The sequence below is a fragment of the Lipotes vexillifer genome, unplaced genomic scaffold (assembly GCF_000442215.2).
Source record: "Lipotes vexillifer unplaced genomic scaffold, Lipotes_vexillifer_v1.1 scaffold728, whole genome shotgun sequence".
Taxonomy (NCBI): Eukaryota; Metazoa; Chordata; class Mammalia; order Artiodactyla; family Lipotidae; genus Lipotes; species Lipotes vexillifer.
Window position 1 is genome coordinate 147,280 of NW_006783590.1, and position 24,129 is coordinate 171,408.

At 41.2% G+C, this 24,129-nt stretch overlaps 1 protein-coding gene across 4 annotated transcripts in view; it reads left to right on the plus strand.

Moving 5' to 3' along the window:
- The window catches only part of RBFOX2 (RNA binding fox-1 homolog 2), a 267,858-nt gene that overhangs the window by 76,309 nt on the left and 167,420 nt on the right, over positions 1–24,129 (plus strand). For 3 of the 4 annotated variants that reach the window (XM_007456247.1, XM_007456248.1, XM_007456249.1), the window contains exon 2: positions 3,332–3,382. In XM_007456247.1, coding sequence (XP_007456309.1) covers positions 3,332–3,382 — 51 coding nt within the window. Of the gene's footprint in view, positions 1–3,331; positions 3,383–24,129 lie in introns of those variants that run through there. The other variant, XM_007456251.1, reaches the window with a different exon arrangement.

Below are 24,129 nucleotides of genomic sequence, written 5' to 3' on the forward strand. Positions count from 1 at the left end.
GTGTTTTTAGTGTTTTGTGGTTTTAATCAAAATCATAGAGTTGTGAGTCCATCATCACTAATTCCAGAACATTTTCATCACCAAAAGTAAAACCCAGTTCCCACTGGCAGTCACTCCCTTTAGTCCCTGGAACTACTATCTACTTTCTTTCTCCATGGATTTGCCCCTTCTGAATATCTCATATAAATGGAATCATATAATTTGTGGCGTATTGTCTCTGGCTTTTTTCACTTAGCATGATGTTTTTAAAATTCATCTTTGTTGTATCAGCACTTCATTCCTTTTATTGCCAAATAATATTCAGTTATAGATATACAATACTTTGCTTATCCACTTATCAATTGATGGACATTTGGATTATTTCAACTTTTTGGCTATTATGAAATAATTCTGCTATGAACATTTGTGTACAAGGCTTTGTGTGGATGTATGTTTCCAGTTTTCTTGGTTATACCTAGTGTGGAATTGCTGGGTCACATGGTAACTCTTTTTTAACATTTTGAGGGACTTCCAAACTATTTCCAAAGTGCCTGCACCATTTTATAGTCCCAACAGCAATGTATGAGATTCCAGTCTCTCCACGTTGTTGTTATACTTGTTATTGTCTGACTTTTTGATTATAGCCATCCTAGTGGGTGTGAAGTGTCATCTCATTGTGGTTTTGATTTGCATTTTCCTAATGACCAACAGTGTTGAGTATCTTTTTATGTGTTTATTGGCCATTTGTATATCCTGTTGGGGGAACTTCCTGTTCACAACTTTTGCCCACTTAGAAATTTGGGTTGTCTTTCTAAGAGTTCTTTTATATTCTGACTACAAGTCCCTTATTGGACAAAGGATTTGCAAATATTTTCTCCCATTCTGTTAGTTGTCTTCTCACTTACTTGATGGTGTCTTTTCCTCCCCAGCTTTATTGAGACACAATTGGCATTAACATTGTATAAGTTTAATGTGTACAACTTGTTGGTTTGATACACTTATATGTTGCAAAGTGATTACCACCAGAGCTGTAACTAACACCTGCATCATGTCACATAATTACCATTTATTTTTTGTGGTGAGAACATTTATAATCTACTCTCTTAGCAACTTTCAAGTATATCCTTCAGTATTGTTAACTATAATCACTCTGTGTACATTAGAGCCCCAGAATTGATGGTGTCCTTTGAAGCACAAACGATTTAAATTTTGATGAAGTCCACTTATATATTTTTTGTCATTTGTGTCTTTGTAGTCATATTGAAGAAACCATTGCCTAACCAAAGGTCATGAAGGTTTAATCCTTTGTTTTCTTCTAAGAGTTTTAGATTTTAGATCTGTGATCTATCTTGGGTTAATTTTGTATATGGTGTAAGATAGAGTTCCAACTTGATTCTTTGACATGGGATATCCAGTTGTCCCAGCACCATTTGTTGAAAAGGCTATTCTTTCTAACATTGCTTTTCTTGGCACCCTTTTTAAAACTAAGTTGGTTGTAACTGCAAGGGTTTACTTCTGGACTCTCAGTTGTACCTCATTGGTCTGTACGTCTGTTCTTAGGCAGTATTATACTGTCTTGATTACTGTAGCTTTGTAATGTGAGTCCTTCAACTTTGTTCTTTCTCGGGATCATTTTAGCATCTATAATTTTTAAAGGCAGTTATCTTTGGTGTACTCTCTTTAGGGAGACTTAACTTATAAATGTCCAAAATAGAGATTTAGGGAAAAAAAGGAGAACTTGGGTTGTCTGTGATTGAGTCAGCAACTGAATGCCTAATAATTTCTGGTTATTGAACCTCATTTATTTATTTACACATTCTTCTGAATGTCCACCATGTGTTAGACACTGTGCTAGGTTGTGGGGAAACCATGATGAACAAGACATGGGGTCTGTGCAGGGAGCTTAAGTTGACACCTGGCTTTCATGTCTTTGAAAGGAGTATGGACTTTGGATGATCAACAAAGATATGGATATAATGAAAGCAGATGTACCGTCAGGTGGCAGGTTTACTCTCCATAAACGAAGATCCTATCAAGGAAAATTCTTCTTAACTTACTGTTTTGCTAGTAGGAATGGAATAAGAGGATGCATATCTTTCAGATAGCTGTGTTGAACACCTTGGAAAAACTATGAAAGCACTATGTTCTCATTTACACCTTTGTGTGCATATGTATCTCCTCCCATTTAAAAGTTCCCTTGAAGGCGAAGGGCTTGTTTTACTGACTTACTCTGTCAGTCATCTAAACAGTACTTTGAAAATATTAGGTATTCAATATATGTTGACTGAATAATTGAATGAGTCAAGTAAGCCATAAGTGAGTGCTCATATTGTATGACATTGTATTAAATTAGGGTTTGCATAGCTTTTATTCGCTATCATTCTTGCCCTCAAGGATCTTTTTTTTTTTTTTTTTTTTTTTTTTGCGGTACGTGGGCCTCTCACTGTTGTGGCCTCTCCCGTTGCGGAGCACAGGCTCCGGACGCGCAGGCTCAGTGGCCATGGCTCACGGGCCCAGCTGCTCCGTGGCATGTGGGATCTTCCCGGACCGGGGCACGAACCCGCGTCTCCTGCATCGGCAGGCGGACTCCCAACCGCTGCGCCACCAGGGAAGCCCCAGGGATCTTGATTTAATGGTTAATGTGAGGATGAGACACTCAGTATGAAACACCTTTACAAAAAGAAGATATATTAAATTATAAATAATATGAAAAGTAAATTGTACAAATAACCCAGTAAATTTTAACTTATTACACATATTAGGAGTCACTTGAGTTCATAGGATGATGTAGGATGGTAGAGGAAGTCCAGAACAGAGGTAGGCTTTCATCTAGGTTTAAAAGAACTGAAGGAAAGCAGATTGATAGAGGGGAGGGACTAAAACTTTTCCAGGTCAAGAGACAGTTCTCAGTAGGGGTGGTACTGTCTCCTTCCTAACAAGGGGACTTTTGGAAATGTGTGGAAGTTTTTGGTTGTCCTAGTGTTCAGGACACTGAAAGCCTACTGGCTTTTAGAAGTTAAGGGCCGGGCATACTAGAGTTCCACGGTGTGAAGTTAGGAATTGATCTGCCCCAAATCCCAGTAGTGCTCTGTTTGAGATACACGGAGAAGGAAACAGATTTAGCTGTACAAGGAGGAACATGGTGCTTATGAATAGTGCTCCTAAGTAAATACTGTTTTTTATTTGTTTTTGTTTTTTTGATATCATACGTGCTAAACTGAGAGATGTATATAGTTAGGTAGAACACCTTAGGAACTGGTGCAGGAATTTATGTCTGATCATTTTGGACGATTTTGATGATTCTCAACACTTTCTTTTGTCTTACGATTTTCTTTTCTTTCCTTTGTCTTAGAACGAGCCTCTGACCCCAGGTTATCATGGATTCCCAGCACGGGACAGCCAGGTTGGTATAAGCTGTTTATAACTCAGATTGTGTGTGTGTGTGTGTGTGTGTGTGTGTGTGTGTGTGTGTGTGTGTGTGTGTGTGTGTGTATGTTTTATCTAAGGATGCTATGATAGCATTTCCTGAAATTATTTATTTTGGAGAGTGATATGGTTAATTTCAGCAATGAATTTACATTTAGAGATATAATAAAATATATTTCTTAACCCTAAAAATATTATAATCACATTATTGAAATTGTGGATATTATAGGGGGAAAGTCACTCAGGTACAGTCGTAATTGCTTTTGTTTTTTCTTCTCCAGGCTGTATGATAATTTTTTAACCTGGTTTTCTTGATGTCTCATAATTCTAAATGTTGGACTTGTCTCTTTGTTCCCAGCCACTTAGCCCCTGCCTGCACAGATTTTTTGGGTCCCTGCAATAATCTGCAACAAGAAAATTCCATTCTCCTCCCTGGGGGAATTCAGCCTTATGGTTTTAATCAGGGAAGACTTTCTTGAGAGAGGGAAGTTTCTGCTGCCTTTCTTTGTTAGATAGGGAGGATGATTGGAAAAAGCCCAGGCTTTATTGTGGGTTAGAGCAAAACTGTCTCCTGCCAGGACGCCCTCGGTATGGTTTAGGTGAGTGTGTAAAATGCTTTCCCTATCCCTTTGCCATTTGGAGCAGGTGAGGCTGACACAGGGTTAGGGTAGAACAGGTTTGGCTGCCTCAGAGAAATGGTGCGGCTTAAGACACCTAGGCTCTTGGCTCTTTGGGGATGTTGACCACCTTCAGGAGATTTGAAACGCTGGCTCCTAGAAACACCTCTCAATTTCTAGCCATCATTTATATCTTTGAATGTCTATCCACCATTCCTTATAGGGTTGTCCAAAAAAAGCCACCATTATTAGGCTTGTCCAAGGGATATGTCATCAGAGTGCTAAACCAAAGGGTTGACATAACTCCCCTTTCCAGAACTTAATTAAATCTCATCAAAACCCCGAAGCTGATCTTAAAAAACCAGGATGGCCCCATAATCAATAGTCACCTATTTGAGGGCCTTCCACATTGAGAGTATTTGCCCAGTTCTGGTACTTTTGGTGTTGTGTTGGCATCAGACTAGTTCCAGGTAGGGTATGGAGAAAAGGGGGGAGAGAAAATGCTGCTCATCTCTGTGTTCATCTCCCAGTGGGATCATCATTGTCGGAATTGAAGATTGTCCTATGGAAGCTCTTGGTGAAAGATACGGTCATTTACCCCAAACCTAAAGAGAATATAGAGGGTCTTTCTTTTATTTCTTTCTGCTTTGGATCTGCCCTAGATAGAGCTTCTGTAAGCTGTGAAATTTATGTCCTTTGATAGTATTTCTATATCCTGGCCATATATCAGAAAAAGTACTGTTGCCTGGAGATCTGGCCCCCAACAATTCTGATTGAGTGAGTCTAAGATTGGGCTTAGCCATTCAGATATTTAGAATTCCTATAGGTGATTTGTGTAGCCAAGGTCAAAAACTACAATCCTATGGGCTGCTTTAAAACAAGTGATATTTTCTATTTCATCGTGTACTTTCTACCTAGGACCCTTAAAACATAAGGGATCACGGTCAGTCTCTGAATCTAGTTTTGTATACTCATGCAAATATTTACTTATTAAATGTTGCTTATTTCGGATACAGGCTTATTTTAGATATAGGAAGGTAAAACTAATCAAAGTTAAGTATGGGAATAGACTTAATGAGTTTAAAAGAATCTGAAAAAGTACTGTATAATGCTGTGTTTCTTCCTCTGGGGACTACAGATCAATAAGGAATTAAGCAAAAGGAATTAAGAGGAATTTGTTAAAGCACAAAAAGTAGTCTCTGCTTGGAACTACTTTATTTTTCCTTTCTTTTGCAGCCAGACCCACTTCTGTAGCCTGCACATTACTCATACTGTCTCTGCTGTAGGCCTATGCAGACCCTTTTGCTGTGCTTTATAGCCACTTAATTTACATAGAGGCACATTCTGATGGTGACGGTTTATTTTAGTTTATTTCCTTGGGCTTTATTTTGTTTTTCTGTCTGGATCTTTGAATTAGAGACCTTAGCATAGTGCAAACAGGCGAATATTGAATAGCTGCTTGTTGCATTTGATGAATACAGAATCCAAATGAGTCCTGCTAATTAATGTGCCTAACCTTGTGAACTCTCACTTCATGCTCTGAGATTTGGGAGGCATTTATCAGTGTGAAACACTGGTCACTGAGCAGCCCGAGTTGGGCAGAAACTGAACTTGTGATCTTTACATCTTCCCAGAGTGGTTTGGCTCAGCAAATCCAGGAACCAGAGAGTGGGGTGAAGGTGAATTTGGATTGTGTGAATCTTTATTTGCTTTTCCTTATTCTTTTATGTTTCTTTTCTAAATAGATAGGAACCATACCCAGACAGGATTTCTATCAGCATCTAATGGTGATTTTTTTTTTTTTTTTGCGGTACGCGGTCCTCTCACCGTTGTGGCCTCTCCTGTTGCGGAGCACAGGCTCCGGACGCGCAGGCTCAGCAGCCATGGCTCACGGGCCTAGCCACTCCGCGGCATGTGGGATCTTCCCGGACCGGGGCACGAACCCATGTCCCCTGCATCGGCAGGCGGACTCTCAACCACTGCACCACCAGGGAAGCCCTCTAATGGTGATTTTAAAAGAGATAAAAATGATAATCTTTTGACCACTGCAGAGAGCTTTCATCAAATATTTTCTCATCTCATCCTCATCACCCCCTCTTGAATGGATAAGGCAAGTATTTCCTTTGCAAGGATAAGGAAACAGGCACACAGAGATTAAAGTGACTTATCCAAGGTAATAGTACAGGTTAGCAGCTGAATAAGCACTGAAATTTGTCCTCTATTTGTTGAGGGTCCTCTATACTGGGGACTCTTGACTCACAAAGGGAAAATGGGGTCATGTGCAGTATGCCTGCTCACTCACTCTACTTATTTATCATTTGGGGGCTTCATAGATCCCTTGACATTGAACTTATGAATCTAGGAGTCCATGACCCTGGTTAAAAATTATAACAACAAAGTTCCTTAGCACTAAGTGGGCCAGTATTTCACTGTTACGGTGGCCCTTTTCACCCTGTTACATACACCCCTGGTAACACATTTGACTTAAAAACCTGTGAAGGGGGCTTCCCTGGTGGCGCAGTGGTTAAGAATCCGCCTGCCAATGCAGGAGACATGGGTTCAAGCCCTGGTCCAGGAAGATCTCACATGCCACGGAGCAACTAAGCCCGTGCGCCACAACTACTGAGCCCACATGCCACAACTACTGAAGCCTGCACACCTAGAGCCTGTGCTCTACAACAAGAGAAGCTACCGCAATGAGAAGCCTCCGCACTGCAATGAAGAGTAGCCCCTGCTTGCCGCAACTAGAAGAAAGCCCGTGCGCAGCAACGAAGACCCAACACAGCCAAAAATAAATCAATAAAATAAAGGAAATAAAAGATTAAAAAAAAAAACCTGCGAAGGAAAGGAGGGGGAAAAGAAACCACCTGTCACCTTGTACAGGTTTTCCTTTTTTATGCAAGGTCGCCTCAGCCTTCTTTCCTAGTTAACAGGCTTTATGGGATGGCAATCCATTGCTTTTATAAAGCACTCCAAGCACGTCACTGTGCTTGCTACTGTGGTCTCTCCGTGCAAGTGGAGGAGACAAACATTGTTCCAGATTAGCAGAAGTACAAACCAGCTCAGAAAGGCTGCATGCTTTATCTAAGGCCATGAAGGATTTTAGGTTGATGACACAATGTAGTGGTTTAGATTCCTAGCTGACCATCTCTTTGTGATTTATGTGTATGTGCACATGCTTATGATAGAGTTCCCAAGTGTTGATTAAGGTTGGAATAGTTTGTGGGTTTGTAATGTTCTCTAAATGAGAGAATATTTGTGGGCATTAGCTCCAGAGTTTTTATTCAGGAGGGACCTGGGAGCAGCAGTCTGATGAGAAGGGGCCTTAGTTCTGCATAGCAAACTTACTGTTTCTGCTCATATTGTTTGTTTATTTGGAATGGCTTTCAGGGGGCTCCTGGAAAGTACAGTGGGAGTCCTAAGGCCAGCCTCTTGTCTGTCACCTCTTGGTGCCACAACTTATGTCTGCTGTAAATAAGGTGACTGTGTAGTTTATCATTCAAGTTGGGGCACTTTTGAGAGAGAAGAGGGATGCTAATGTGGAAACAGTCCCAGGCAAACCTCGGTGAATGGGATGTATGGTCATCCTAGCTATGATTAAAGAAATACAGTGAGTGTTTCCTTAACTGGAGTGATCAGGTTTGGGATTATGGCACGGTGCATTTCCCACACTTGACCTGTGGACATGAAGCGTTGCCATTCACATTGGAGATGAGAGCACAGACTCTTGGTTGGGTTCAGGTGTTGCATCAGCTATGGAACCAGGAATGTTAGTAAATTATGAAAACTAATGTTGGTGAGGAATTTTGCAGTTTACAGTGTATGCTTCCATGTATCAGTATATTCAGTTTTGATCTTCACAATAGCTCTGCTAGAAAAGTCAGGCTTTATTATCCCTATTTGGTAGCTAAGAAAACCAAACCAGAGGTTTTTAAATGAATTTCCCCATGTCACAGAGTTAGTGGCACAGTTAGACTTGAGTCCTGGATTCTCCCTCTTGTGTTCTTCTGTCAGTGTTCTCTCCTCGTTGAATGGGGATGTTCTCTTCCTCGTGTGGCAAGATAAGATACTGTGGAATCTTTGGAGAATGTAACAGCTTGGAAAGTCTTCACATGAACTGGAGGTCCCTTGCATAACTTATTTCTATCAAGTTTCCTTCCTATTTTGTTTGTTAAAGTAGCTTATGGTCTACAGTTTATCTTTTTGTATTTTATTTACTTATTCTGCTTGCCAGCAGCACTGTGGACTATGATTGTGATTTGCTCTTTAGATTGGAGAACACTGCTTTCCTGGGAGTGTCACAAAAAACAGGCCCATGAGGAATGAAATAAACCTTCCTTTTATAATTTTCCATCTTTAATGTAAAGAAGATTAATGTCACAGTATTAGACTCTGATTTTTTAAATGCTAGTCAGTGGCTCCTTAAAAAGTTTTTTCCTTCACTTTTCTAAAAGTATGTTGAAAACTATTATATAGGCATGCTCAAGTGATTCCCCCAAAATGGAAATATCAGAGGAGATGTTTAAGTTGACAGATGTGACTTGGATAATTAGGGATTTAAATTTGGAGTAGCAGCCTTACTTTTAATTTAGAGTATAGATTTTAAATGACGTAAGAGATTTTTTTCCCCAAAGTATTTTCTTTCTTCTTGAGAATTTTTAATTCCCGTTTTTCTAATGAGTTATCTTTGTTATCCCTGGAATGGACTTTATTTTATTTATTTATTTTTTTTGCAGTACGCGGGCCTCTCACTGTTGTGGCCTCTCCCCTTGCGGAGCACAGGCTCTGGACGCGCAGGCTCAGCGGCCATGGATCACGGGCCCAGCCGCTCCGCGGCACGTAGGATCTTCCCGGACCGGGGCACGAACCCGTATCCCCTGCATCGGCAGGCGGACTCTCAACCACTGCGCCACCAGGGAAGCCCTGGACTTTATTTTTTGTCCAGTTTTTTGCAAGTGTACTTTCAGGGCTTTTACTTATTTTGATTGGGAGCCATGGGCAATAGCAAATGCATTTTCTGTCATACCCATTTGGTTTGGTGGCAAAGAAATGATGGCTACTTTTCTTTCCTTGGGGAGATTTCGAATGGAGGACATAGTGAGGGTGTTCAAGTTCTAGCTTAGTGATTTCAAGCTTAAAAAAAAAGGTGGCGGGCTTCCCTGGTGGCACAGTGGTTGAGAGTCCGCCTGCCGATGCAGGGGACGCGGGTTCGTGCCCCGGTCCGGGAAGATCCCACATGTCGCGGGGTGGCTGGGCCCGAGAGCCATGGCCGTTGAGCCTGTGCGTCCAGAGCCTGTGCTCCACAACGGGAGAGGCCACAACAGTGAGAGGCCCGCGTACCGAAAAAAAAAAAAAAAGGGGGCAACCTCTAGTAAGTAATACCTTTTGCATTATGACCCAGTACGCACACACACACACACACACACACACACTTACCCTTACTATGTTCTAAGCACTGTGATATTTTCCATTCTCTTCCATTCCATTAAAAAAAAAAACCTGTTGATTATGACCAACAGTTGATTGACCAAAATTGATTTTCTGAACCCACTAATGGATTGCAGACTGTAGTTTTGAAAAACAAAATTCTAATAGTTGTTGTCCTTAAAAATGCCACCTTAAAGAAAACCCATACATAGCCTTTAGTCGTCACTTCACCATTCCCCTGACCCCAGCCCTGAGCAACCTCTAATCTGCTGTCCAGCTCTGTGGATTTGCCTATTCTGGACATTTCATAAAAACAGAATCATACAATATCAGGTCTTTTTTTTTTTTTTTTTTTTTTTTTTTTCACCTTTTAACTAAGACAACTCTCCCTGGATCTGGGGAACAAGAAAATGAAAAGGTAAGGGAACAAAACACAGATTTTGTGTTCTATTAAGATCATGCAATAATGCCATAAGTAAGGTCACGTGGTCTCAGGGAAGAGTTGTAATCAGGATGAAATTTATCACCAGGTTCACATTACAAGAAAAAGAGAACGCCCACTATGACATGCAGGCATTATTCCTTTCCCTGCTGCATAATATAATGTCACAAGCATAAACAGTCTGGTACTTTAACATGATCCTTCAGGAAGCTTTGGGAGCAAAATCCAAGCCGTGGGATCTTCCCGGACCGGGGCACGAACCCGCGTCCCCTGCATCGGCAGGCGGACTCTCACCCGCTGCGCCACCGGGGAAGCCCATATCAGGTCTTTTGTGACTGGCTTTTTTCACTTGGCATAATGTTTTCAAGGTTCATCCCTGCTGTAGCGTGTGTCAGTACTTTATTTCTTTTTTTGGTGGACCATAGCCCATTGTATGGATTTAGGAGTATTTCTGTGTGCGCTTACTGTCTACCTCTGTAATTCATCTCCTCCCCCCATCTTACCACCAGCTTCAGCCTCACTGGGCGTTCTTTCCAGTTTTGAACTCCTTGAGCTTGATCTCAGCTTCAGGTCCGTGGAATTGCTGTCTTCTCTACCTTAGGTCTGCAGTGCTCTTGACCCAGATATTCACCTTCTCATTCAGGTCACAGGGACAAAGTTTACCCCTCAGAGAAGCTTCCCTGACCACACCAACCTAAAGTTATCCACATACATACCCTGACCATTCAGTCTTATCTTCAGCTCTCTCATCATTATCTGGAATTACCTAGTGTGTGTACTTTATTGTCTGTCTCTCCCACTAAAATTTAAGTTCTGTGTAAGCTGTGACTTTGCTTAGAGCAGAGCCTGGCATGTAGGAGGAGATCAATAAGTATTTGTTGGATGAATAAATGAAAATTATTCTCAGTTTAGTGTGAAGCTTTTAAAAGGTTTTAAGCAGGGAGCGACATGACCTGTTGTACATTTTTTAAAACAACATTGTGGTTGCTGTAAAGAAGGAATTTTTAGAGCTGCCTCCTCCCCCCGTCCCCCCCAGAAAAGGCAACCTTAGAACTGTCTAGGCAACAGCTTTATCATTTGCTGTGTTTAATATCAGTTCTAGCTAGTACTTAATTGTTGAATGAGAAATTTTATCCCACTGCCCTCTCCCAGTTGGAGACTGGATTAAAATAATAGGTTCAGAAGCAAAATGTTCATACCTCTCTTATGTCTTACAATCCATAGTAATTTTTCTTACTGGCCCTTTTTTTAACTAAAGATGCTTCTGCTTTGCTTTTAAATTACAAAAAGTATGAAATCGCTTTCTTTCCTGCTAGGTTATCTAGAACCCCACTTTCAGCCTTTATGCAAGATTTATTCACATGGTTGCATCTCTTCAGTATCTGTCATCGGGTCACCCATCAGTGGTTCAGGTCCTTCTGTGGTGTTGCCTTACACCCTCTAGTGGATGAAGGGCTAGTAGATGCTGCAGCATCAGCACTTTTCTCAAACCATTAATCAGCTTCAGACTCAGTGTTGTATTTTAGATCATTCCATCCTGTAGATAGTTCAGAAGCTTTTCCCTCCTAGGAAAGACCATTTTATTTATTTTGCTGCTTACAGCCATGTACCTAAATAACATGCTTATTCTGTTATTTCTTGATTTATCAATTTGAGGCTCTATCCTTTGGCTTTCTACTGTTAAGAGATGAGAAGGAAGGAATGTCTATAAAATTGCTAATTTCTCATTGATTTAACCAATAAATGGTTAAATCAATGTTCGTTACTGATTTATGTTTACATAATATCTACATTATTATGACTGAATATAGAGGAACCATAATATTATGATTACATTCCCTTATATACTTTTTTGTTTCCCCTGGAGTTATTTAAATATATACATACATATATAGAGAAAATATATATATTTAATAATTACTTTTTAAAAAGCACTATTGAGATATAATATCCATACCATAAAATTTACTCAGTGTAAGAGTACTTATTCAGGGATTTTACTAAATTTATAGAGTTGTGTCACCATCACCACAGTCCAGTTTTAGAACATTTTTGTCATCCCCCTAAATTCTCTTGAATTCTATTGTAGTCAGTCCTTACACCCACCCCAGCCCCAGACAACCACTGATCTGCTTTCTGACTCTATAAAATTATCTTTTCTGGACATTTCATGTAAATAGAATCATATAATATGTATGTAGTGTTTTGTGTATGACTTCTTTCATTTTTCATAATGTTTTTGAGGTTCATCCATGTTGTAGTATGTATCATCATATCATTACTTTTAATTGCTGAATAGTATTCTGTTGTGTGGATGTACCACATTTTGTTAATCCATTTACCAGTTGATAGATATTTGTATTATTGCCAGTTTGGCTATTATGAGTAATGCTGTTATGAGCACTCACAAGTCTTTGTATGGATATATGTTTTCATTTCTCTTGGGTAGATTTCTAGGAGCAGAATTGCTGGGTTTTATGGTAAATTTATGCTTAACTTTTTTTGGGGGGGGGGTCACTGAACAGTTGTAATGGAAGTTATTTTTGAAAACTACTCAAGTAAACCATTATCCTTCTATTGCAAATCAAAATAATGCCTAGAAAATTAAAGGATTAAATCCAATTTGAAAGGAAAATAAACTATAGGTTATTATTTGACTAAACCTTATAAAAATTTCAGTGTAGACATGTGATAGAAGAAATTATAAAAAGTATTATGCTTAACTTTTTAAGAAACTGCCAAACTGTTTTCCAAAGTGGCTTGGTCTTATCCACCTCTTTGATTATACTGAGTATATATTGGTATTTCATTGTGGTTTTAATTTGCATTTCCCTAATGGTTAACAATGTGGAGTACCTTTTCATGTGCTTATTAGCTAGTCATATGTCTTCTTTGTTGAGATGTCTGTTCAAGTCTTTTGCCCACTTTTTATTTGGTTTTATTTAGTTACACTAATATTTGGTTCGTTTGTCCTCTTATTATTGAATTGTAAGGGGTCTTTATATATTCTGGATACAAGTTCTTTGTCATATTTACAATTTGCAAATATTTTTTCTCAGTTATGCAATTTTGTAAGACCTATCTTCCCCCAATAAAACAAAACAAAACTGTGTTTTCATCCTTATGTGCTAAGTTTGGATAAACTCTGCATAGCTATCATATGAAAGAGACTGTGAAAACAGGCATTTGATTATCTCTTTTCAGACCTGGTGATTGCTCCAAGGAAGATTGGCAGGTTTATAGTGGCTTTGTGTTTGGCTGACACAGCCTTTTCCACATCCTTAGTGGCAGGCATGTTTGGGCAAGAAAACCCTTAAGGTAGTGAAGGGAAATTATGCTGCTTTCTGCATGTCCTAAGGGATGTGATATGGTAAGAGATCAGCCAGGTTCATTGGCTTTCATGGAAATTCCTCTGTAGGTGTGCATGTGCGCGCATGCATACACACACACACACACCCTGACTTTTGGTTTAAATATCAGCTCTGCCACTGCAGGCTATATGACTTTGGGAAGTTTTTCCTTGAGGCTTCTCTGCGCCTCAATTTCTATAAAATAGGAATAGTATCTACTCTGAAAGGTTGTTGTAGGATTAGAGATAACATGTAAATTTCTTGGCATGTATTAGGGTCAGTAAATCACTTTTCTTGTTTATTTTATCGGAAAGAGGCCTTAGGGAAGCTTTATAAGGAAATGATTAGTTCTCACAGTCTCTGATTTAAGTCTATTTTCTTATTTATTTATTAATTTAATTTATTTATTTTTGGCTGCGTTGGGTCTTTGTTGCTGCACATGGGCTTTCTCTAGTTGTGGCGAGCAGGGGCTACTCTTCCTTGCGATGTGTGGACTTCTCATTGTGGTGGCTTCTCTTGTCGTAGAGCATGGGCTCTAGGTACGCAGGCTTCAGTAGTTGTGGCACACGGGCTCAGTAGTTGTGGCTCACGGGCTCTAGAGCGCAGGCTCAGTAGTTGTGGCTCACGGGCTTAGTTGCTCTGTGGCATGTGGGATCTTCCCGGACCAGGGCTCAAACCCGTGTCCCCTGCATTGGCAGGTGGATTCTTAACCACTGCGCCACCAGGGAAGCCCCTCATTTTCTTTTTGATTCTTAGTTATTCACCATGTGAAATGAGTTATATGTATAGATTTGAAATTTCTAGAGAAGGAACATAGCTTTGCCATATTTCCAAGAAAAATATGTCTGTGTGAGGGAAATGACATCTGTGTAAGTTTATTTACCTAATTCATTACGGGTCTTGGCAGCATAAATATAAAGAGGGAGTTATTTTTGAGACTTCTGTGACTTGAACAGAATCTGGTTCAAACTGAACCGGACACTCAAGGCTCTCTGCAGCCATCTTGTTCACTATCACCCTACCCACATGTTTCTTCTGCTGTGTGTGTCTCCTCAGAATCCTTCAGCTACCTCTGCTGGGTATTGATTTCTTCCTAGTGCCTTGTGCTTGAAATGTTCCTCCTTTTTCCAGCAGAGTCCTAAATATCCTTCAGGATCCCTGGCCACAGCTTAACCTGTTTTATGAAATCTTTCCTAATTGCCTCTAATCATTTGAACTCAGTTAACACATCTACATGAACATTTCCATAAAGTTCGGATCAAGGGAGTTGGGGAAGTATTATGAAGATTGTGAGCAAATTATTTAACTTCTCTAAGGCTCAGTTTTCTCATCTGTGAAAGTGAGGCTAATAGTGCCTACTTCTGTAAGGTGGTTGTAAGGATTAAATTTTTAAAAACTTCCTAGGTCAGCAGTGTCTTATTGGTTGATGTTGTTTACTAACCTCTACCTTTAACTTCCCATGTAGTCTAGAAAAGCTCTTCTCATCTCTGGGCCCAACTTTCTTCTTTTTCCTTTAAGGGCTCTTCTGCCTATGTTGGGTTTGATTCTGTGGTTCTTGGGAGTGTTACGCTTCATTGTGGAAACTGTGGGAGCTTTTATCACTTAACGTCCCACCTCTGAATCTACAGGGTTGCTGTGGCTCTGTGGATAGCTGAGTGACTTGAGTCAGAAGAATGGACAGTGTGGCTGTCTTTCCTCTTCTTGCCTCTTCGGTACCTAGTTTCTTGGCACATCCTGTCTTTTATGCCAGAGTTTGACTTCTTCCCCCAGCTTTGCCTCTTTTTGCTCAGTTTGGGGTTGCTGTGATTTTAGGCTGTTAGAACAGTTTGTAGTCCACTGTTGACCCAATTGCTTATTAAGTATTTTGTAAATGGATGGATCATAACTTCACTGCTTGACTTTCTAGTAGATTGACCTAATACTATGTATACAGGCTGTTGATTTGTATTGTAATGAGAGCTCTAATGTGCCCATCAAAAAGAATTATATGACTAAAGATTATTAATCACTGGGACTGTTTATAAAAGGAAAATTAGAGAGTTTCCTTTATTAGCAATTTTCAAAATTAGGAAATTCACCTGTCTAGAATTACTTAGGGCGGCCAAGTAGTTAGTAGGATCTCCTTGCTCTGGTGGTTAGTACCACCAAGCAACAGATAGTCTTCCCACAACCAGCCCTAGCTACCATTTGGTGAGTTACTTTAAGAAGCTTGATATGTCTCCTCAACTCATTGTTCTTTAACAGACAACCATGGCAGTGATTTAGAATGAAACCAACTAGTCAAGTATAAGATAAGGCAAAAGGCTTTGTAGTTGGTGGACAATATAGTTGTGTGTTTCAGTTATAGATCAAATATTTTTATTTTTTTAGTAGCTTTAGCTGTATACCATTATACTGAGCTGATTTAAGGTTGACTTAGAGAGGCAGGGGAATACAACAGATGACTTACAGTCTTATGTTAGAAACTTTGGTGCCACCAGAAAATAATTTCAGCAAGTTCTGTATAATCACGCATTTAAAGGCACGACTCTGATTTTCCTGGGTCTCAGACTCTGCTTAGCTTTTATCTGCTGAAAACACTTCAGTGGTTACTCGCCTTCCATGATCTGGCACCAGTCTTTTTCCTTTTGCATTGTGTAAGGTAGTCTGTGTTTTAGCCACATTATGGAGCGGGATAATGTAGCTTTGAAATCAAATACAGGTTTTAATTCTAAGTTTTTTACTTATGGTGTTCTCTCTGTTAAAATACAGTTCATCCTTTAAATCCTACTTCAGATGTTCCCCCCTCCATGAAGTGTTGCCTGATGCAGTATTTGGGTACAGACCCTTAATTAATGCCCACCGAACCCCCAAGGCACATTTTTCCTACTTTGTAGGAAATATGCACTTTACCACTTCCTGTTATGTTATGGTGAACAGGTTGGATGACCCACACAGTCTTGTGAGAACAAGGACGCTGTCCTACCTCTTGATATTCTTGAATCCTTTTACAAAATAAATGCCCAGTAAGAATTTGGTAAAGGGACAAATTAAAATAAACTCATCTTCAGCCTTATTGAAATAGAGAGACTACTGTATTGTGATTTTTTTCCTTTGGACAAAGGAAAAAAAACTTTGTACAGAATTTAACTAGGTTTTATTGCCTTTGCCTTGCCAAAGCAATATGAAAAATTAATACTTAAGAAGCTAGATATCTGATCCTCAGCAGGAGAGTGCCTCTTACAAGTTTAATGGGTTGGTCAAGTGGATATTAAATGTAAATCTGTCATTTTATGGAGCCATAGAAGGCTCTTAAAACACTCAATAAATACCCTTATTGAATTAGTAGAGCATTTCAACAGGGGACTGCCTGTGTATCTCCTGTTATTAGTATCTTTCATTGTTCCTTTAGAGTGCCTTCAGCCTGTGCTCGCACAGCTTTGTGCTGTCATGTGGCTCATAGAATCATCTAAGGTAAAGATGCTTCTAGCTCCTTAATTCTATTATTTTGTTATGTTACAGGGAACCCATTTGTTAATTCTGGCAGGTGGGTCTTAATTTCACAGTAACAAATGGGAGGTCCCCATAAAAAGAGAGCTAATATGTATTGAACACTGGCTCGTTAGGTGCCAGGCCCTGTATAAAGCATTGAGCAAGTATTCAGTATTATTTTATTTCATCCCATTTGCAGGTGAGGAAACCCAGGCTCAAAGAGATTTAAGCCATCGTCCATGGCTATGTAGCTGTTAATTAGGGAATTTTTAAATGTGTTAGATTTCAAAGTTTATGATATTTCCACTCTGCATCATATCTTTTACTTATTTACTTTTAGTTGAATGGTTTTTTTTTTACATTTTACTTGCACGTTTGATTTTTCTTTGGTCAGCAGCAAATGTTAATTCCCTATTTGCTCCCCTCCCTGCCCTTTAGTGAGGGGATGATAATTCTGTATTATGTTTCTGTAGTCCCCTAGTTTACACATCGCTTCATATCTATTCTTGTTTGATCTTGGTGAATGGCGGTCTGCATGCGGGGGGCAGGGTTTTCATCGCCACTGGCAGCTGAGGAAATTAAGATTTCCAGTTTTGTGACAGATTTGCCAAAAGTGGTAATAATAAGTGGCGCCAAAATTAGCTTTTGTTTTGAAGAGGAACACTGATCTACAGACTAAATTTTTTAGCAGCAAATTCTCTTCTTCACACAAATTATATGGACACAATATATAAAAATGTAAGTGGAGTGGTCCGAGTAGAAAAGATGTGGAAGGCCTGGGGCCCCACCCTCTGGGTTTCCTGTGCCCATGAGGCCCCTCAGCTGACCGGAACACAATTTGAAAACCACTGGGGAATGAGCAAAGAACTCTGGTGCCAGACGGATCTGGATTCAGTCTGTAGTTTGGGCCTGATGTTTAACCTCTCTTAGGTTTGGTTCTTCATTTGTAAAATGGGTATGCTTTTCATAGGATTGCTGGTAAATATTAACTAAAAAACAGGCCAAGCCTAGCACAGTGCGCTTGGCTTCTGTAGAGGAGAGATCAAGTTGACAGGCAGCATAGGTTGGCTACTTGCCCTGTGTGGTCCTCCTGCTAAACCTGGGGTGGTGGGAGGGAGCTCGCTGCTGAGGCTGGGCCTCCATAGGACTTATTACCCAGAACTTTGTACTTGACCGAAGGCTCAGACATCACATTTATCAATAGTTTAGAACAGGGATGGGCAAACATTTTCTGTAAAGGATCAGAGAGTAAATATTCCAAGCTTTGGGGCCATCTAGTCTCTGCTGCAGCTACTCAGTTCTGTTGCTGCAGCACAGGTGCAACCGTAGACAATATGGAAACGACTGAGCATGGTTGTGTTCTAATAAAACTTTATTTGTGGGCACTGAATTTTGAATTTCATATAATTTTCATATATCACAAAATATGCTCGATTTCTTCAACCACTAAAAATGTAAAAACTATCTGAGCTCGTGGACTGTACGTGGGTTGTACGTAAACAAGTGACAGGCTGGATTTGGCTGGTGGGCCAAAGTTTGCTCAAGCCCAGTTTAGACATTGCTTGTTGGTAATCAATGAAGGTTTTTTAAAAAAAAATAAATTTATTTATTTATTTTTGGCTGCGTGGGGTCTTTGTTGCTGCGTGCGGGCTTTCTCTAGTTGCGGCGAGCAGTGGCTACTCTTTTGTTGCGGTGTGCAGGCTTCTCTTGTTGCAGAGCACAGGCTCTAGGAGCATGGGCTTCAGTAGTTGCAGCACACAGGCTCAGTAGTTGTGGCTCGCGGGCTCTAGAGCGCAGGCTCAGTAGTTGTGGCCCACGGGCTTAGTTGCTCTATGGCGTGTGGGATCTTCCGGGACCAGGGCTCGAACCCATGTCCCCTGCATTGGCAGGCAGATTCTTAACCACTGCGCCACCAGGGAAGCCTTCAATGCAGTTTTTGATCCTGTGAATTTAACTTAAAGTGGTTGCTATTAAAGAAGTATTGATAGGGATTCCCTGGCGGCTCAGTGGTTAGGACTCTGTGCTTTCACTGCCAAGGGTGCGGGTTCAGTCCCTAGTCTAGGAGCTAAGATCCTACGAGCCGCATGGCGCAGTCAAAAAAAAAAAGAAGAAGTATTCATATTAGGAAAGGCTTAATTTTCACAATAAAAAAAAGGTAGAATTTTTTCATCCCGTACCTTTCAGGAATCGTTACATGTTCATTAGTTTCTTTACCCTCTATGAAGTCATTAAAATGCAGTTATACTTGTCTTGGTGATGACTAAATGAATAAAGTTTCTAAGTAAAGATGAAATAGTTTAGTGGAAAGATCAGGAGTCATGAGGGAGTCAGGAAACTTGGCTTTGTCACTAATTTTGTGTCTTTATATATGTTAGTTTACCTTTTGGGCCCTTCAGTTTCCTCATAGAAGTGAGGAAGCTGGTGATGATAGTCTTAGAGATCTTCACCAGCCCTAAAATTCTCTCATTCTACTTTTAGTTGTCTGTGATGGTGCTGTTGAACAATTTTCACCTATAGAAACTCTTGAGTACTTCATCAGTTAGTGTATTTTCTGAAATACCAACAGGGTTTCACAGTGTATTGGAGACTATTTACAACCGCAGTTTATTCCCACTGCTAGTGCTAGCCATCTCTAGCAATTGTGCTTTAAATGCCACGTACCATTACAATGAATGCCATGCTGCAACAGTTAACCTGTTTGGAGATGAGCTGTAGATACAAAGAGAAGGGGACTAGGAAAATTGGAAGAAGAAAATGCCTATCCTGACTACATATGGGCTTAGGCTATGTCGGTTTTTGTCAACAGGGGGCACCCAGAGCAAAGCAGGTGCTCTGTGACACGCTGTACACTGCCCTTCTTCCCAGACAGGCACAGGGCAGCGAGCAGTGGATTCACACTGGTCTCCCTCCTGCACATTGCTTGATCCGTGTCCACATTCGAAGACATTTCTCCCATGCTGAAGTCAGATATTCTAAATGCAGAGTCCTAATGACTGTTATTTGCTTCCCTCTACAGTGGAAACCCAATTCCCTCACTGTCTTGGAGTGAATGATCCCAGGTTATAAAGTCTGGGCTTTTGGGTGAATGTGCAGTGTTAGGCTCTTATATAATTCAGTATCCAGTGAGCTCGTATTCCGGAAATATTGCTCTGAAAGATCACTTAATATCTGTGTAACGTATTGTAAGAAGAGTTTGTACTTATTGCCTATTGCAGTGGTCCTCGAAGTGTGGTTCTCGGACCAGCAGCATCAGCATCACCTGGGAACTTTTGCAAATTCATGGTATCCCCCTCCTCCCAGACCTACTGAATCAGAAACTCTGGGACTGGGGCCCAGCCACCTGTCTCAGCATGCTGTCCAGGTGATTCTGATGCACATTCAAGCTGAGGACCACTGCCAGAGAGATGTACTGAAGATCAGGTGCCAGGCACTTTGCTAGGATGTTCATCTTCATTTCCCAGATGACACCACCAAGCCTAAGAGGTTCAGTGACTGCAAAGTCAGACTTCTAACAAGTGGTAGAGGAGGGATTTGAGTCCTGGTCTTTCTGACTCCAGATCTATGCTACAGTGGCTGCTAAAAAAATGCAAACAGGTTCTGTATTGTTCTGTATTGTTTAAATTCATATTTTTAAGTCAGTCTTTTTCTCAGAATTAATATACATTTATCAAAAAAAATATAGAAAATACAGCAGGTCAAAAGAATAAAAATTGCCTTAATATATTAACTTTATCTTTTTGCTTATTGTTCTAATCTTGTTTCTGTGCAGCTCTTTTTGCACATGCACACATTATAAAATTCCTTACAAAATCTCATCATATGGTACAGACTTTTGTAGTATGCTTCCAGCTCCTTCCTACTCCATTGTAAATATCTTTTCATGTCATTAAATATTTCTGTAGCATTGTTTTACATGGCTGCCTAGTATTCCATTTTATGGTTCCATCATAATTCTTTCTAAACTCTGTCTTAAGTTGTTTTGATTCTGTGATAGGCTTTTTAAATTTTATTTTATTTATTTATTTATTTGCGGTACGCAGGCATCTCACTGCTGTGGCCTCTCCCGTTGCGGAGCACAGGCTCCAGACGCACAGGCTCAGCGGCCATGGCTCACAGGCCCAGCTGCTCTGTGGCACATGGGACCCTCCCGGACCGGGGCAGGAACCCACGTCCCCTGCATCGGCAGGCAGACTCTCAGCCACTGTGCCACCAGGGAAGCCCTGTGATAGGCTTTTAGGAGGAGTAGGATACTGAGTGCTGTGCTACTCTGGTAAACAGTTTACACTGAGTGGCTTAAAGTATTATAATTAAGGTGATAAATACAGATTAAGGTTGAGGAGGGAAAATGGAACTGGAGAGGCAATAATAAGCCTAATGCTTAGGTTAAATTGAGCCCAGAAATAGGAAAACAAATTGAAGTAGAAAACACAGAAGTATTAGGAATGGACTAGGGATCTGTGAGTGAGATGAGTTAAAACAAATAGTCAGAAAAATGTTTGTGAACCATTTGATGGTGCCAGTGGCCTGCTTTTTGTTACTGCCTTTTTTGACATAGAAGCTGATCTGCTGGATGACAGCTTGAAAAAACTGGGCATAATGCTTTTATAAATAACGGTTATTATTTATTGAGTGCCTTCTGTGTGCCAGACACCATATTAATCATTTATATAGACCTTACCATTTAATTTTTATAATAACAACGTGCATTCGATGCATTAGGTGGTGTTTTCCCCATTTTACAGAAGTGGAACCTGAGATTGAGACTTAAAGTAACTTGTTCAGATGCTTCAGCTGGAACCCAGATTTGATCTAACACCCAAACCTGTGCTTTTATAGTATCATTTATCTTCATTCTTTTTTCATGGCATGGCAAGTCATCAACCCGTGCTGGGGGCTGGGGAGTAGTTTCACTATCTCTTCAGGGACAGAGGGAAACTAGATGTGGAAGGAAGGACACTAAAATCATAACAGAGCAGGAGTAGACTTGAAGATCCAGCAAAGCTACCACCTGCCCAGTTATCTCGGGGAAGGTGTAACCCTGCGCCAGATACTGCAGCTGAGCAGGGATGGACTAGCGAAATGAGCTGTTGGGAGGAAGGAGCAGCGGTGGTCAGGAGAGTCAGAGCTCCCTCATTAAATGTCCCTTCCTACAGGAGGTCATAATTCCTTTGCGGCATCTTTTAACAGCTTTAATGAGATATAATTAGGTACGCTACCATTCACTCATTTAAAGTATACAATTCAGAGGCCTTTTTAGTGTATTCACAGAGCCTTCCTCACTCCAAAAAGAAACCGTGTACCTCTTAGTCATCATTGCCTGGTCCCCCTGTCTCCCTTGCCCCCCAAACTCTAGGCAACCACTAGTCTGCTTCCTGTCTCTACAGATTTTCCTGTCTAGGATGTTTCCTATAAATTGACTCAATATAATAAAGTCCTTTGTTTCCAGCTCCTTTCACTTAGCATGATGCTTCCAAGGTTTCTCCATGTTGTAGCATACATCAGCACTTCATTCTTTTTTGTTACTAAATAATATTCCATCGTTTGGACACACCACTTCTTATTTATGTTTTTAAGAGAAAGGTAAAGGGAATGAGACAAGGAAGAATTCTTCTTCTTGATTTAAAATGGACGGAAAAGGCAATACCATGAAAAGCAGACCTCTCAGGCTCTCTTGAGGAATTGTAACCAAAGGCAAAGGCAAATAGGACACTTGGCATCTGCTGCTTCAGGAGCCATTTGTAGCCCAGTGGCAGCTCTTCTGACCCGGACATGTGCAGCATTCAGGGAGCTCATTGTGTAAATCTTGTGTGTTGGCCGGTGTCATTGCCCCCTACAATATCTCGTGTGGAAACGGAGAGGCCTTTGCTGATCTAATCTGGATACATTTCCCTTGGTTACTGCAGCTCTGGGTCCCCAGAGAGTCCTCTCTAAAGAGCTGCCGGTTTGTTGAGTGCTGGCAGATGCAAGATTATTTCTGACTGTACGATTTGTTCGGTGGAGATTACACCCATCTTTCAGGTCCTGATCCATTGGCCAGAAATAGCAGCTGTCATTCCCATATTTTTTGGAATGAATGCTTACCCTAAGGCCCCCTGTACGTCCTTCTCAGTCTAGTGTTTGGAGGGCCCTTTTAGCAAGCAAGCAACGTGCCCTTCCCAGGTGCCAGGTAACTACTGTTGTCCTGTTGTTTTCTTTCCTGGTTTACCATCCAAGAAACAGAGTCCTGACCGTCGTAAAATGAATGGTCTGGGCCAGGACTGTAAGTTCCAAAACTTTTCATTTTGGATTTCAGAAAAGTTGTGGCTGACTTTTTACTGTCTGAACTTTCAGGATAGTTTAGAGAGTGACTTGTAATCACTTGTCTTAATACCCTGGCTGTTCTGTGGCATGTCTACCCTAATGCAGAAATAAGAACCCAGGGTAGGGATCACCAGCTTGGCCCTTAGGTCCTTTGAATGTCAGAACGGGATTTCATCACATTGTCCTGGTGCTGCAGATGGAGAAACTGAGTCCCAGAGAGGTGAGATGACTTTCCCAGGGCTTATATTCTCAGAGCTCTTGCCAGTGCAGAGCTGCGTCTGTGATATGAGCCTTCACTCTCAGCTCAGTGCTTTTCCCCAGGGCCGTGTGCTCTCCTGACTAGGGCGGGGCCCAGTCCTGCTTCAGTGCACCAGTCGTGCAGGCTTTAAGGTATGTGTGAGAGTTTCGCAGGTGGGGACCGTGATGGTGAAAATCTGTAAGAGAGAGCAAGAGCACTGGTTAATGAGTTTGGGGGCCACTGATCCAAGGAGCCCAGCCCTTCCGGCCTTCCACGGTACACGCTGTCCAGTGAGTATACGTGTTTTTGATTACGCGGTTGTAATTCCTGAGAGCCCTATGTCTCTTCGCTAAAAAATATCTATGCTGCTGCACTAACCCAGCAAGCAGTCATCCTGTAGTGCCTGCCTGAATTGTTGGCTTGTGACCGCCAACTCCTTTTTTGGAATGACTTTTGCCTGGTATCACATGAAGAGAGAAGAGACCAGAGCCCTTCTCCGTTGTCCTTCTCCCCACTCCCCCCTCATCTCCCTCTTGGTGGGGAAGCGATCTCGCTTCCCAGCACCCCTGCCCGGGACTCTGATAGAGCCAGTCAGCAGGACCCCAGCTGCTGGGACCAGAAGTGAAAGCAGCCCCTTCACGGTTGAACTCAGAAGCTGAGTAGACGGTCCATGCTGAGACCCCCTTCGGAACTTTCCCTTCTTGCCCGTCACGTCCTCTCCGCCACGTCCTCCCTCAGCACCGTGAGCTGCTCCACAGGAGAGGTTTTGTCCTTCACTCTCTCCCCTTCATCTGGCACACTGCTCAGCAGATAGAAAATAATCTCTGGCATCCTCAAGCTGTTGACCGCCCTCTGACGGATGGGTGAGGTGCAGGAATG